The sequence below is a fragment of the Mercenaria mercenaria genome, chromosome 14 (assembly GCF_021730395.1).
Source record: "Mercenaria mercenaria strain notata chromosome 14, MADL_Memer_1, whole genome shotgun sequence".
Lineage (NCBI taxonomy): Eukaryota > Metazoa > Mollusca > Bivalvia > Venerida > Veneridae > Mercenaria > Mercenaria mercenaria.
Window position 1 is genome coordinate 68,693,999 of NC_069374.1, and position 15,599 is coordinate 68,709,597.

General features: G+C 32.9%; 1 protein-coding gene across 1 annotated transcript; it reads right to left on the reverse strand.

Annotated features, from left to right (window-relative positions):
- Positions 1-1,281: 1,281 nt before the first annotated feature.
- Positions 1,282-7,358, reverse strand: LOC123527678 (uncharacterized). The gene is made up of 6 exons (XM_053523811.1): positions 6,870-7,358; positions 6,093-6,231; positions 5,773-5,825; positions 4,550-4,612; positions 4,002-4,046; positions 1,282-2,158 (listed from the first exon to the last, which is right to left on the reverse strand). Exons 1-6 carry the CDS (start codon positions 7,012-7,014, stop codon positions 2,103-2,105), a joined length of 501 nt encoding a protein of 166 aa, XP_053379786.1. The 5' UTR covers positions 7,015-7,358; the 3' UTR covers positions 1,282-2,102.
- Between the last annotated feature and the right edge of the window lie 8,241 nt (positions 7,359-15,599).

Sequence of the window (15,599 nt, forward strand, 5' to 3'; positions counted from 1 at the left end):
GTAAAGACAAGCACTAAAATGTCGATATTTTGGCTATAGAATGTACCTTAAGGGTTTTGGAATACATGCAAAATTGCAAGTGTCCAGTGTCTATATAGAACATATAGTAATAATAACTGTGGTCTAAGGCCTAATGCCAAAACAAGTTTGTTTTTTTTTTAAATTATATTTGTTGGAAAAGAAGACGGTTAATGTATATTTATACGAAGTGCATTCAAAATCTTGCCACTTGACTGTTTCAGAACTAAATATTTCATTCTATTTGATTTGACATCACTATAACGTCCAAAAAATCTAAAATGTTTACGATCTGTTAAATCCGATTTTGTTACTTGCATGTTAAAGACGAGTAATCGAAATAGTTTAAACAAATATTAATAAGGCATACTGATACCATTTTTACGGGAGTTCGTATTTGTATTCAAACAGCTGACAAGCTAGGTAAATGTGTGGTTTTGTTGCAATTTTAATAGCATGCAACGGCAGAAGTTACTGAGATTTAAAAAGAAATCGGATTAAGAAATTTGATACGTTTTAACAAATAGGAGAATCAATGATAGTAGGATAAATTTATATCTTTTAAATTTACACGATTTTGTAAGAATATTATACAAGTTTTAATCATTCATGTTAAAGGGACATGCATTCAAGATTTAAAGAAAAAGATATCTTGATTGGATTACTTATTGATACATCCTAACAACAGCTTGATATATTATTATGTGTGTCGCCTGTTCATTTAAAGCTCTTTGAATACTTGAGTAAGCATATAAGCAACACACGTAAGTAAACAAATTGGAAATTTTTGAAGAAACCTTTAAGTTTTACCAAACAAGAACTGTCCTGTTAAAATCACATTTGGCCTTTTAAATATATACTTCAAGGCATATCTAAATTCACACTATCGATTCTGTCACTAGATCTACTAGATTTAAAGAAAGATTGTATAACTTGTAAAAAAAGAAATTCACAAAATCTAAGTAAGGACTCGATCAACATATCTTTTAAAACTCAAATAAGAAGTTCGTGCTCGGGGCATTCTTTCTTCCTTTTCTTTAAATCCTTTGCCTGCTAAATTTCTAAAATGGACTAGTCCATCATTCAATTTAGGCAATACCATTGATTATTCCAAGGGACATCCACTGAACATTTTCAGACTGAATAGCGAACAGTGCAGACCATAATCAGCCTGCACCTCCGTGCAGGCTGATCTTGGTCTGCACTGATCGCAAAAGCAGAATCACTTGCCGATAGCAGGCTAAAGATTAACCAAAACCAATGTCAGATATTAAAGTTTATTGAATATGACAGCTGTATGATTTTATAAATTTGAATTCCTGTTAATTTAAGACATCATTATTATACAATGTATACGAAACGAGTAAGTAAACATTATATTATCTATAAATATATATTGATCTTTCATGAACAAATATATAGAACAAGCACAAAACTAACAACAAGAGGAAACCTTAGAGGTCTGTCATATCTGATGCGATAATACGTTCACATACTGAATCGAAGAGTTTCGTGTTGTTTTTTTTCTAATCTTATCATTTGTGTCAGTTATAAAGTACATACAAATGAGAAAGTAGTCCACGACCAAAGACAAGGTCTCCTTTCAATCTTTAGCTCAATTTTCAATTGATGAGTGCTCCTATATATTGCAAATGATATCGCATAAATATTATTTTTACAGTGAGTATCATTAGAAAAGTGACACTTTCATTAATCTAATAACCAAATATCATACTACAATAATAAGTTGACATAGATAACGTTCTTACTATCATAAATACGTATAATACATTGATCTATTCAGTACTTTTATCAACTCTCGATTACATGTACCACAAAACAACATAAAACACTGATATATTCAAAGTCATTAACTAAAGGTCATAGGTAGAAAAGTATCATTTCAAAAGCGATACAGTTAGAATGGTGCCTAATAATTACATAATCCTTTAAATACATGTATGTCGTGGAGCAAAAGAATCAAACATTAAAACCGACAACTTAAATGAATGTTCAAGTCCCCTTTCTTAGTTTTACGTGCGTTGTTTAGGTGTAGAAAACAGTCACGGAAGGAGATTGAGATTTCATTGTTTTGGGATTTGTAGATTCATATATTCTTTGTCCCCAGAATTGAGCGAACCTGAAACAAATGATGATATTGATTACGTTGCAATAGTATTGAACTTTGTATCAACATATTTAGATATTTGGCTAATGACTAACGATCGACAATAAACGGAGATACTGGTGTATGTTTGATGTACTCAATACGCGAAGCAGATGTGTCTGACTGCTAAGGGTATTCATAGTTTAAAACTTAATAAATCAAGTCACTAATGCAAGAGAAAGTAAGTTCCGTCAAAGATCTTAGAAATACTGGTTCTCATGTATGTCGTATTAACAGGCGCATGGTTATGATAATGCAACAAAATCAAGAATAATGAAAAAGCTTATGTTGATATATAAATCAAAAATGCACCCAAGGATGGTATCATTAATGTTTACATCACGAATACTATTTATTGCTTCTGTTGGGGTCCATTTTCATTGAGTGAGTTGGGTTTTACGGCAAATCGACACAAAATGGTCATATATCGCCGAGAAGAGGTCATATTGCAAACGCCAACTATAAAGCATAAACATTGATGTAAAAATGTAAAGCATACCTAAAAACATCCATGTAAAAATGTAAAGAACACTATGTAAAACATATCTAAAAACATCCATGTAAAAATGTAAAGCATATCTAAAAACAATTATGTAAAAAACATGTATGAACGTGTGTGTTAAAATATGAGCTGCAAACATAATAATATTGCAGGATAAGAAGTGTTAGATCTTTTGATGCATTCCTATCTGCTTTAAAAACGATAAAATATTTCCGACTGAAGGAAGTTGTCCTTTCTCGCTGTCGAATAGGTCATACCCGTTTGACTCATTCTTATCTTTTGAATAAAGAAGATCAACCCGAGTGTGTACCATGTCAAACACCGCTAACTATTAAACATATTTTATTCGACTGTGTGGACTTTGCTACACAACGCAGTACATATCATGACGTTTAATCTTTGAAAGAGTTATTTGATAACGTTTCAGTCAGATTGCCTTCAATTCAGTACGACTGTATCAACCATGCGATAGTATGAAAATATTTCTTCTATATTGAATCATTAACACCACTTTCCAGGTATTCAGTCCCGGTTTCATATTAATCATTAAAGCTGTTTTACTGGACGCTACGCATTGCACTCGTTGCCACAATCATCGCACAATGATCTTAGACTGTCTATTTTCTACTTGTACTACGACGTTTGCAGTAGTGTCAAAGATTAAGCAAATACTTCAGACGCGAAAATACCTACTCTCACGGAACTGAAGAATTATTTTGATATAGCTAATATTTTTGTCGATTCTTTGACTGACAAATAATGCTGCGTTATCATGTTCATTAACAATGCTTGTAGAGAAAGAGCTAAAACACTCGACACTCAACGAGTTGTGGACTCTCGACTTCGCGTAAAGAGTCAGTTTATCTACCGCTAATGTGCCTCCTTGAAAAATAGTAAGATATAGGGATAACCGTCATGACATAAACGTGGCACATTCAGCAATATTTACAGTATTAATTTTCATATATACCCTTTTGACTAATTACATTTTTCTTCACTGTTTAAGTACATATTTGTCAAAATTGTTACAATAACAGCAGGTAAAGCAAAATAAATGTCTAAAAATAAAAACAAATGGTTATATATTATTTGTCGGTTCTTTAATTCAATTAAAGTTATAATATCAAGTACAGTTTCTTTTGTAAATTAAACAGACTGTAAGTATTTACGTAACTTTTGACGGTTTTCAGTATTTGCGTTTGACAGTTTATCTATACTATGTTATATGGTCTAAATAATGTAAATCTTATTATACTTTAATAAAAGCCAATTATGTGGAAAAAAGTGTTTTGCATGGATGAGAGCGATACTAACTTTCTTGTACACTGTGGGAGGCTGTGTCATACGTATGTTCCGGAGCTGTAAATATAAATTAATTTTACACATTACAGTGCAGATCAGTAGATATAACTCTTAGGTTAAAGACTTTTTAACATAATTGTTGACATTAAGCTGATTTCTCTTTTAATGCTAAGAATATATAATTATTCTATTAAATAGAGGATATTACATGAGTGTCTATTCATAATGAATTTATTAAACGACTTGAATAAAATGATGAAATGCGAGGCTCTATAGAACATTTTATCAATTTTATTCAACGAGTTTAATAAATTCAATAATAAATTCAAATGTAATTTTTTTTCAGCCGAATTATAAAAAAAAATACTTTCTTAAACTATTATAAACAAGTCAATTTGACAAACGTCTCCGATGCTTTAAACGACGTCGCCGTTAAAGCTTTACTACAGTGACGTCGACGCCAAATATTTCCTTCACTTGTGTATTATTAAATTATGTAATGGTTTTATTTCACTCCCGCGACGTCAGACATGTGATAAGGAATATTATAATATACCTACCACCTTGAGTTGTATCGAGGATTTCATAAGCGACATTGTCTACCTCAGTGACAGCGATAACTTCTGAAATAAACAAGAATTTCACCTCCATGTTATTATTATTAAAAACATCATTATTGAAATCATTACTGTGCTTTCACCATGGCAACTCGCAGCAAAAATGAAATAATGTTTATCTACAATACAAGTGCATATATTATTTATTTGTTATCATATAAGATATAGAGGATATTAAATGAGTGTCTTTTCATACTGAATTATTAAACGAGTTGAAAAAATAAATGCGAGGCTCTGCCAAGCATTTTACCAATTTTATTCAACGACTTTGATCAATTCAATCTGAAAAGTCACAAATGTAAGATTCTTTTTATCTCACGTTGGCGTTTCTTGCCAAAACATAAAAATATCTATTTTTTTTAACTTTTATAAACAAGTCCATTTGACCAACGTCTCCTACACTATAAACGATGCCGACGTCAAAGCTTTATTCACTAGTGTATTATCATTTTGACTTGATAAAACTCCCGCGACATCAAACAAGTGATAACTGTTAATATTCGACAGATATCGTATGTTGATATATCTGACTGGAAAGATTGATATTAAAGGAAATAAAAGATATAAAATCAAAAATCCTTTGGCAGCTTAGAACGCAGCCAAACAATATAATAGCAGAGTCGGTTTCATTGAGTTCATAAATTTCACGTATCAAATAACTTACGAAATATACAAAACTGTATGCATTACTTCAAAACAATATAAGAAGAAAATAGAACTGTAAGTCTATGATATGATAGAGGAAGAAACTGTTATTATAAGAAATTCGTAGCTGCCCGAGAACGGTTAGAATATAAAAACAGGGCTGTGTTTCAAGTATGCATAGATGCCTTCCGTGCACACTTGGAACGTCCTTACATTTAAAACGTAAAACGAAATCATATTTTAAATGAATTTCATTTCCTCTGTACGAAGCATAATTTTGTAAATAGCATTTAAGGATATTTTGCGAGTGTTTTTGTAGCATCAGTATATTGTCATTTTCTTCTTAATATCAAAGAATCCAAAGTGAACAATACACATTTCATTAGACATTAATGGTAGAATTGTAAACTTAAGGGCAAGCATTTCAACAATCGAAATGTCCTACTGCAGTACTATATATATCAGCATAATATTAAAATATTCTCGTAACACATCTTCTAACCGTTGCTCAAACCATTTACCTTCATTTTGTGAATATTGAGAAGGATTTCGAATCACAGACTCTTCTGTTTGCCTGTAAATGGATTAAAAATATACTTTTGCATTAATAATCTAACAATATCTAAATTAAGCCAGAAACACGAATATCACATTAAAAACATTATACGCTTAGGTTTTACAGAACAGTAAGAAAGCAATGAATGGGGGAAAAGAAGAGACTGGATTATAAATCCAGGTCCCTTTTGATATTAATCGGATGTGAAGAATTCGTATATAATACGCAGTTTATGTTTACACAGTTTATCTTAACTTTCATACTAGAAAATCATATAAAGCTTACCTGACTGTAAAACGCATTTTCTTTATTATTTTCTTCAAAAGTAAAATACATAATGCAGTAGAGAAAAGCGCCAAGAGTATTGCCAAAATAATAACTGTAGTTGTTGTTGATTTATTGTCGGATTCGTCTTGTGGTTTCTCTGAAATAATAATAAACTTACAGACAGGTGTATGCCATTGAAGCTGATACGAATCATTTTATCTATATACATACAAAAGCACATAATTAAATAAATCCAGTTACTGTTTGTTATTGATAAATTTAAATGGCATTAGACATATAAAATTAACTTTAGAATAAAAATTCCTAAATTGATAGTTTTCGAAATGAAATGCTTTCGCAAGCGCAATGTAAAATACAACAGCATACAATCAAATTACTTAATTTGAAATTATACAAATTGATCATAGTCTGGGACATGCCAGTTGACTTTAATCATGTTCAAAGTTGTACAGTAACCTTTACATTCTGACTTGTCAACGAATTCTTTATGTACCGGGAAGTTTAAAGATTGATTTACTTTATTTTGAACACAAAGGTGAAGTAAATGGCTTTTCAATCATTCTTATAAAGTTAAAATTTGTGTCTTTCTTAAATAGTTTCAGATATACATATACAGTTAATGTCATAACGTTTAAGGTCAACTACCAGCGTCTTTTGTATTTGATTGTATTGATGCTGCATCGGACTACCTTGTATATCGCGTCTGAAAGACATTTTAAGATGAAAACAGCAATCATATTATAAAACTCGGCTTTACAGCACATACTGTCTTACCTAATAGACAAACTGGGTCGTCTTTTGAGCCTGTGCAACCTTTTATGCATACACCACTTTCTTGTCTACATAAGGTGTGGATGCAAAGACTGCTACATGTCTCATTACATTTAACTCCAAAAAATCCCTGCTTACAACCAAACATACACGCTCCGTCTCATGACGCACAATTCCGTGTGGCGCTGCTTCGTGAAGCATTGCAATTATCAGAACATTTCAAGTTGCAGAAGACTCCATAATGATTTATTATGCAGTCGCTGCAAACGCCTGTTGAGATGTCACAGGAATGTAGACAGTTAACATGGCACTTTGTCTCACAGAATTTACTGAAATAACCAGATTTACATTTTTGGCATTCAGTGTCAGAGGCGCATTCTATGCAATTGTTGCTCTGCACACAACATTTATCACCTGAATAACTATTATTACAGCCGTAGTTGCATATACCGCTATTTATACCACATGTTTTGTTATAGCATTGGAATGAACAGGAACTAGTGCAATTCAACCCATAGAACCCCGTCTTTACATATACTACACTTGTCCCCATGGGAATTGCCGGTACAGCTGATGCAGTTGCCCGAGTCTTTTTCACAAACTGAATTTGCACACTTAACTGAACATTCTTTTTCACACGTTGCGCCGTATTTTCCAGGAATACAACTATCACAAAATTGACCACTAAAGTTAACTTCACATCCTTCAGAACAAACCCCAGTGTTACGTATACAGTTGTTACCTTTGCAATTTGCAGGACATGTTAAGTTACACAATGTACCATGCATACCCACTGTGCAGATATTACACTTTTCACCAATAATTGTTTTAGTGATACAACCATCACTGCATATACCTGAACCTTTGTTACACTTACCGTTTTTGCAGGTTTTGGGACATGTTATATTACAAAAGATGCCATATCCATTGACGCACTCAGTACATTTGTCACCAACAAAATATGGTGAGCATTCACAATAACCTGAATCTGTATCGCAAGTCTGATCTTTACAACCTATGGAACAGTTATTCTGACATGTTTGGCCATATTTACCATTCCTACATTGCAAACAATTTTCGTATGATTGACATTCTAAACAGCTATCTTTGCATTTAAATGTGCAATTATTGAAAAGCTGTCTTACATTACTGTCAAATTCATACCCGTTATAAAATCCATGTTTACACTTGGTACATAGTTCATTGGATAAACAGGACATACAGTTAGACGAACATTCTTTACTACATTCATTGGCCGTGTCATAGAAACCGTTTTTACAAGTTGTACATGTATTACCACTGCACTTACAATTCGCTGGACAACGAGCATATGGACATGTTGTTGAACTATCTTTGTTATAATAACCGTCCTTACAAGCAGTGCACATTGTGTTAGAAGTGCAAGTTTTACAGTTAGTTGGACATTCTGATGTACAATCTTTAGTTGGTCCAAGATGAAAACCCTCGAAACATCTAGTGCATATATCGGCTTTCATTTCACATGACGTGCAGTTGTATAAACATAACTCATAACATCTAGCACCCCTATGACGATCGATGCATCCGTCTTTGCAGTAATTAGGCCAACCAAATTGATAAACGCATCTGTTATTTTTACAACAGTTACAGCTGTCGTTACATTCCGTATCATGTTCAATACCTATAAATATATGAAGTACTCTACACTTGTAGCATCATGTATATTTGTTTTTTATTTATTATTTCTGCATTAGACGGAAGATATAACATTAAAGATCATTAGCAAATCACATTGCATAATCATTTAGAGAATATTTAATGTATAACCTATGTTTAGAAATACAATTACAAGTTGACGGGTACAACAATAATCGAATAATCGGGAACTGAAACCGTTGTTTGAAAGCTGGTCTTAACAGTTCGGCAGTTTTGAAATTATTATTTCAAAGTTTTTAGAATGGTTTTATAAATTTTATTTTAGGCATAATAAGCATTTATATGTATGAAATTAACTATAACTATTTATTTTGAAATGTATAGTAAAGAGAGCAGTAAAATGAATAACTCACCTGCAACCAGAAGAATAAAACAAAACCATATCCACTTTATTATCCAAAGAGTCCTTACCTGTAAACGAAGTGACAGACATATTATTTGCTTGAAAGTGTGACGTAATCGCAAATATTACAGTCAGGTATCAGTTGATTTAAAGATGACGTGATACACTTTAAACTAAAAACAGCAAGTCAGTATCACTAGTGTTTTGTATGGAAATAAAGCATTGCTACATATGTAAATGAATGAATGATGCTGCAAATACTTACAATAAATAACAATTTCTACTGAAGAATACATGTCAAGCTTATTTTGGATTCAGTATTTAACAATTTAAAACATTGTCTCAATATATTTAAAAACGACAAAACGGCAATACACCTGTGGAATTATTTTCCTGAGGGCTGAGTCGGTTTGAATTGTTGCACACGTTGTATGACAAAGTTTGATTGTTTAAATAAATGTTTAAATTATATGTTATTTTCATTCATAAGAAAATTGATGAAAAAGAGAAGTACTATTTTTTGTGCATGTATGGCACCAAACAGAAGGTCGATTTGACTTCCACGTAAAAACACAGCGAAAAAGTTACAAGTCCCACGGAACAAGTAAAGAGAGATTTTTCATTATGAAATGACTTATTCAAAATAGCAGATCAAATATTAAAGCACTCTTTCTCGGAACTTTTAATGCCTAAAATAATAAGTTGACGTGACGTCAAGTACTCCCTCTTAAATTGAATGTTAGCATTAGAACAAATCTTATTCTGATGTATCACTTCAATTTGTATGTATTGACCTCATGTTAAATACATATCCAACAATAACTTGTAAGGTTAAAAAGTCTCCCCGTTCTTGGACTCATTGTTGTTATATTTTATTTCTTTGGGATCATGGAAAACATTTTTCTTTTTTGTAGTAGAATACCATTTAAGACGGTCCTGGAGCGTAAGGGTTGTCACATATTTCATTACCTCTCATTAAAAGACGAAATCAAACCAAGTCTGCAATTATTTTGCTTGCTTACGTTCTGTTTTTTCAAAGGATCGTCACACAGATTTTATTTCAAAAGGATCTTTTATAGATTGTATTAGCATCATTGCCGGCTTCACGCCTAATTATCTTTACTAAGCAGCATGCACAACATGATCCTGCTTAACAGTATGTAAATGTTTTAGCATTTTGTAGTTTTTTTCCATATGCTATCAAAAATATTAAACTGATCTTTTGAAACCATAGCACTCAGCTGAGTGTTGGTTTGATATAGTCTGGTCATGAAAAGGCAAAACAGGTACCTGGCACATGTAACTTACAAACTGTGATTATATGGCTTGATCGTATGTAATTGAAAGTATTTGAAAGCCATATAAGTGCACATTTTTGAGTGTTTTCATAGAAATTAATTTCAGTAATATTTTATCAAATTAAATATTTACTTTTGGTATCACCTTTACACAGTTTTGTTTTACAAACTTGAAGATTGTCATACATTCTTTTACTAGTAAACTCAGTCACCTGTTATTCAACATCATAAAATAAATGTCTGTGAACATTACACTTACGCAAACAACATTTATTACCGACGAAACAATGTGACATCGATGTCCGGCCCGACAGTTATAACTTCGATAAAAAGCAGGACGTATTAAGTATTATCAAAAATGTGTCAGCAACAGAAATGTTCAACTTTTAATTTCTATTATTTTGTCGAAATGAGTATTTGTTAAACTTACTGTGGTATCACGTTTTAATTCCCGATGAATGACATCAAATATTTAGAAATTTCCAAAACTAATAATGTTATGATTTATCTTAATTTTACACATTACAATATACTATCAAAAACATCACATTTGAAGAATGAAGAGACAACAGCAAATGTGACACTTAGTATAAATTTGGACGTATTTATCAGCAATACAAAAGGGACATCTACTGATCCGTTACACTCATCCTTAGAAATTTAACGCTTTTAGAGCTAAGCATTCCTTTGTTACTGAGGAAAAACAAAACAATATACCCCCTCTGCTTTGTAGGAAGGAGGCAAAACATACAGTCTGGTTGTCAAAAAAGCAGCATATTTGTTTCCTGACAAAAGTGGAAGAAACTTTAAGTTACAATGTTTTGAGAATCATCCTGTACCTTATTCATAAGGAACAAACCTCATAAACAGTTATTCACTGTTTCTCATGTTTAAATACCCGCAAATATTACATTCATCAGGCCTTTAAAAATAACAGTTACTGTGAATTTAATTAATTTAGCACTATTCACAAGTAGAGAGGAACCATTTGAACGTCTTTGAAAGAGGCCCATGCAAGGTGGATGGTGAAAATTTATTAAGCCATTTATGAGAGGAAATCATTAAAAACAAACAAGCTGACATTATCTAGTTCCGTTAGATTCCTTGGTGCACAAACATGTGCATATAATTCCCTAATGTGTTTTTCTTATGGCGACGACTGAAGCGAGATGGTTTTATTTACGATTGATTTTACATTTGCATGACATTCAATTATAGATATACTAGCGGTGAAATATTTAAGTTTGTTATCCAGTCTGCTGAAGTTGTACATAAATTATGTTAACTATCGTTTATAATTTCACACAAAAAAAATATAAAATATTGTTGTGTCTTTTTCCGTTACTAGCTTTTCCTTTATTTCTCCTTATATAGGGCACTATCATTTTTATGATGGATTTTTCTAAAGCTTTCTTTACCCCGATCAGGTGTATTTTATATCAGACGGTAGCTCAAAGAATGTGATCTACTACCAGTCTACCGAAGTGGATTTTACCATGGAAGAAAACTTTGATACACTGAAAAGAACAATGCTGTTTAAATATTCACACCATGTTATCCAACTATGCCATACAGAAAATGTATTTAAAGCTGACAAAACTATATTGTCATTCTTTTTTGTTTTGTTTGTTTTTTGTTTTGTTTTGTTTTGTTTTAAACTGAGGAAATAGTGCGGTCACTTTGAAACATGAGTAACACAACATACATCTGTCAAGTACGTACACGAACGCTTACATTAATACTTTTAATACGATCATTCTAAAAACATTAACGGATGTGACAAACAAAGAAATGACCTGAATTAACTTAATGTGACAGAGACAAGCAACAATATCCTAGCGCATGACACAATGAATTTAGGTACTTTTAGATAGCATTGTCCTTCTGCAAGAGTATTAAGATTGGAACAATTCCATTTTAATTTATTATTAGCTTCCACTTTTTTATTTATGCTCGATTATGATAAAACGTATATTTGAATCACTCAGTTCTTGTGTCATATGAGAAAGAATGGCCTTGCATGTAGTCGTGAAAGAAGCTGAAAGCGAAAGTAACGCAGTCTTTTGAACTAATCTCGGGTTCAGAAAGAAGAAGTTAAAACTTTCGGCAAGCAAACACGGATGTTGAATATTATGTAATGACTGTAATACAGCAATACCTATTAAAAACTACAGCACGATACAAATGTCAAAAAGCTTTACCAATTACCCGCAAGTTTCGCCAAAAAATTTACTCGACTTCAATCATTCACAACCTGTTAGGCTCTACTATGCAAAACTAAAGCGGTTCTAAACGCAGTTAAGTAGTTGTTGTTTCTTTATTAGAAAGTTGTCCTCCAAATCGCACTTGCAAACATACTAAAAATATTTTTTTCCGCCTGCCCGCTTAGCTCAGTAGGGAGAGCGTTGGTCTACGGATCGCAGGGTCGCGAGTTCGATCCCCGGGCAGGGCGAATGTTCTTCGTGACGATTTGATAAAAGACATTGTGTCTGAAATCATTCGTCCTCCACCTCTGATAATTCATGTGGGGAAGTTGGCAGTTACTTGCGGAGAACAGGTTTGTACTAGTACAGAATCCAGGAACACTGGTTAGGTTAACTGCCCGCCGTTACATGACTGAAATACTGTTGAAAAACGGCGTTAAACACAAAACAAACAAAAACAAATTTTCATCATTTGTTGCGTTTATTACGACTTCAGTGGTTTTGCTGTAATCACACCTAGACCTTCTTAATATGCACCAAATCATTTCTCCTAATGTTACAATTAAAGACACAATACTCAAAGGTTTGAATATGAATTTCACTACATTCCTAGCGACGTTTTAATGAATATTTTTTCTTTTCTTTGCAAAAAGTAATGATTTCAACATTAACACTGTCTTGTAAACTTTGTATTTAATCGCAGATATATAATATTTTCTTGATATTATTACACCTGATATACTGTACACATATTTAATTAGTTAATACTTTATTTTTGGGATTTTCAAGCATTGATATTTGTTTTTGTGCTGATTAATGTTGGAACCAAAGACCAAATAATCAACCGTCCAAATGCCATGGAATTATAACTGTTGAAGCAAGCTGAAATCAAAATGATGCACAATATTACTTACATAAGATGACATAAAAGGTTTCTATTTTGCCTTCACTCCTTAGATTACATATTGTGGAAGAAATGTTGGTAGGTTTTACTTCTGCCCAATGGTTATTTTTAAATGAAGTGAGCAAAATTCAAAACAGACCCTCTGGACTCGACCTTAATTTTTCACTGTTGGAGTTAGAATTCTGTTTCATTAAATCCGTTTACTTGAGGCACCCTAGAAAATCAAAGCACTGAGAGTACTGATGGGGCGGTGCATTTCAGCTGTTTTTTGTAACATTCTTAGATGAAAGTCAAATATTGAGATAGGAACCTGTGGTTTGCGCAAGAGACTTCGTCTGACTGCGGATGACACTCATGCCAAATATAAAATAGATTGCCTGATAAAATGTGAAAAACCAACCCCATCCCTAGCACCGACATAAGCAGAACTTTATTACCCATGTGTTGAATTCACAGCCGAGCATTTTATCAATTTTATTCAACGAGTTTAATAAATTCAATGTGGATAGTCACAAATGTAAGATGAATTCTTTTTATCACATGTTAGCCTTTCTTGTCGAAACACCAAAATTGACTTTCTTCTGCTATATAAACAAATCAATTTGACCGACGTCGCCTATACTATAAATGACGTCGATGTCAAAGCTTTATTACACTAGTGTAGTATCGTTTTATTTAATGGCTGTATTACACTCCTGCAATGTCAAACATGTAATAAATAGAGAATATTAGGTTATTGTCATATAAATTTAAATTTATCAAGTGAGTCGGAGAAAATGTAAACAAGAGGGCTATGAAGGCCCTGTATCGCTCACCTGACCTATTGACCTAAAGATCATCAAGATTAACATTCTGACCAAGTTTCATTAAGATATGGTCATAATTGTGGCCTCTAAAGTGTAAACTAGCTTTTCCTTTGATTTGACCCGGTGACCCAGTTTTTGACGTGACATGACCCAGGTTCGAACATGACCTAAAGATTATCAAGATTAACATTCTGGCCAAGTTTCATGAAGATACAGTCATAAATTTATATGGTATCTAGAGTGTTAACAAGCTTTTCCTTTGATTTGACCCAGTGACCTAGTTTTTCACTCCACCTGACCCAGATTTGAACTTGACCTATAGGTCATCAAGATTAATATTCTGACCAAGTTTCAATAAGATAGGGTCATAAATGTGGCCTCTACAGTGTAAACTAGTTTTTCCTTTGATTTGACCTGGTGGCCTAGGTTTTAATCCTACATAACCCAGATTCAAACTGGACCTTGAAATCACCAAGATTAACATTCTGACCAAGTTTCATGAAGCTATAGTCATAGATGTGGCCTCTACACTGTTAACAAGCTTTTCCTTTAATTTGACCTGGTGACCTAGTTTTTGACCCAAGATGACCCAATATCAAACTCGTCCAAGACTTTATTGAGGGTAACATTCTGGCCAAGTTTCATTAAGACTGGGCCCAAATTGTGACCTCTGGAGTGTAAACAAGCTTTTCCTTTGATCTTACCTGGTGACCTAGTTTTTGACCCCAGATGATCAAATGTCAAACTCGTCCAAGATTTTATTGAGGGTTCCATTCTGACCAAGTTTCATTAAGATTGGGCCAAAAAAGTTGACCTCTAGAGTGTTAACAAGCTTTTCCTTCGATTTGACCTGGTGACCTAGTTTTTAACCCCATATGACCCAATGTCGAACTTGTCCAAAATGTTATTGAGGTTAATATTCTGACCAAGTTTCATTAAGATTGGGCAAAAATAGTGATCTCTAGAGTGTTTACAAGCTTTTCCTTTGATTTGACCTGGTGACCTAGTTTTTGACCCAAGATGGCCCAATCTCGAACTCGTCAAAATTTTTATTGAGGGTAACATTCTGACCAAGTTTCACTGAGATTGGCTCAAAATTTTTGTGACCTCTAGAGTGTTAATAGTCAAATTGTTGACAACGACGACGGACACAGGGCGATCACAAAAGCTCACCTTTGAGCACTTTGTGCTCAGGTGAGCTAAAAATGAGGCTCAAAAATCATTTTTTATTACATTCAAACTTTACAATCAATTTGATCTGAGTCTGCCTTGCATATAATTCTGGATACCATAACTAAATAAGGTCTTTTATATACTGACGGTGATCTTTTAGTTATGGAATTGTCCCTTTTCAAAATCAACTGTAACAGGATCAGCACATAAAATGTGAGTTCACTGTTAGAATATTGCAAAAAAGTAATGTCTACATATAATTGTAATATTATTCAAATGTTTTTGTCGAAAGCATTTTGATACTAAACCC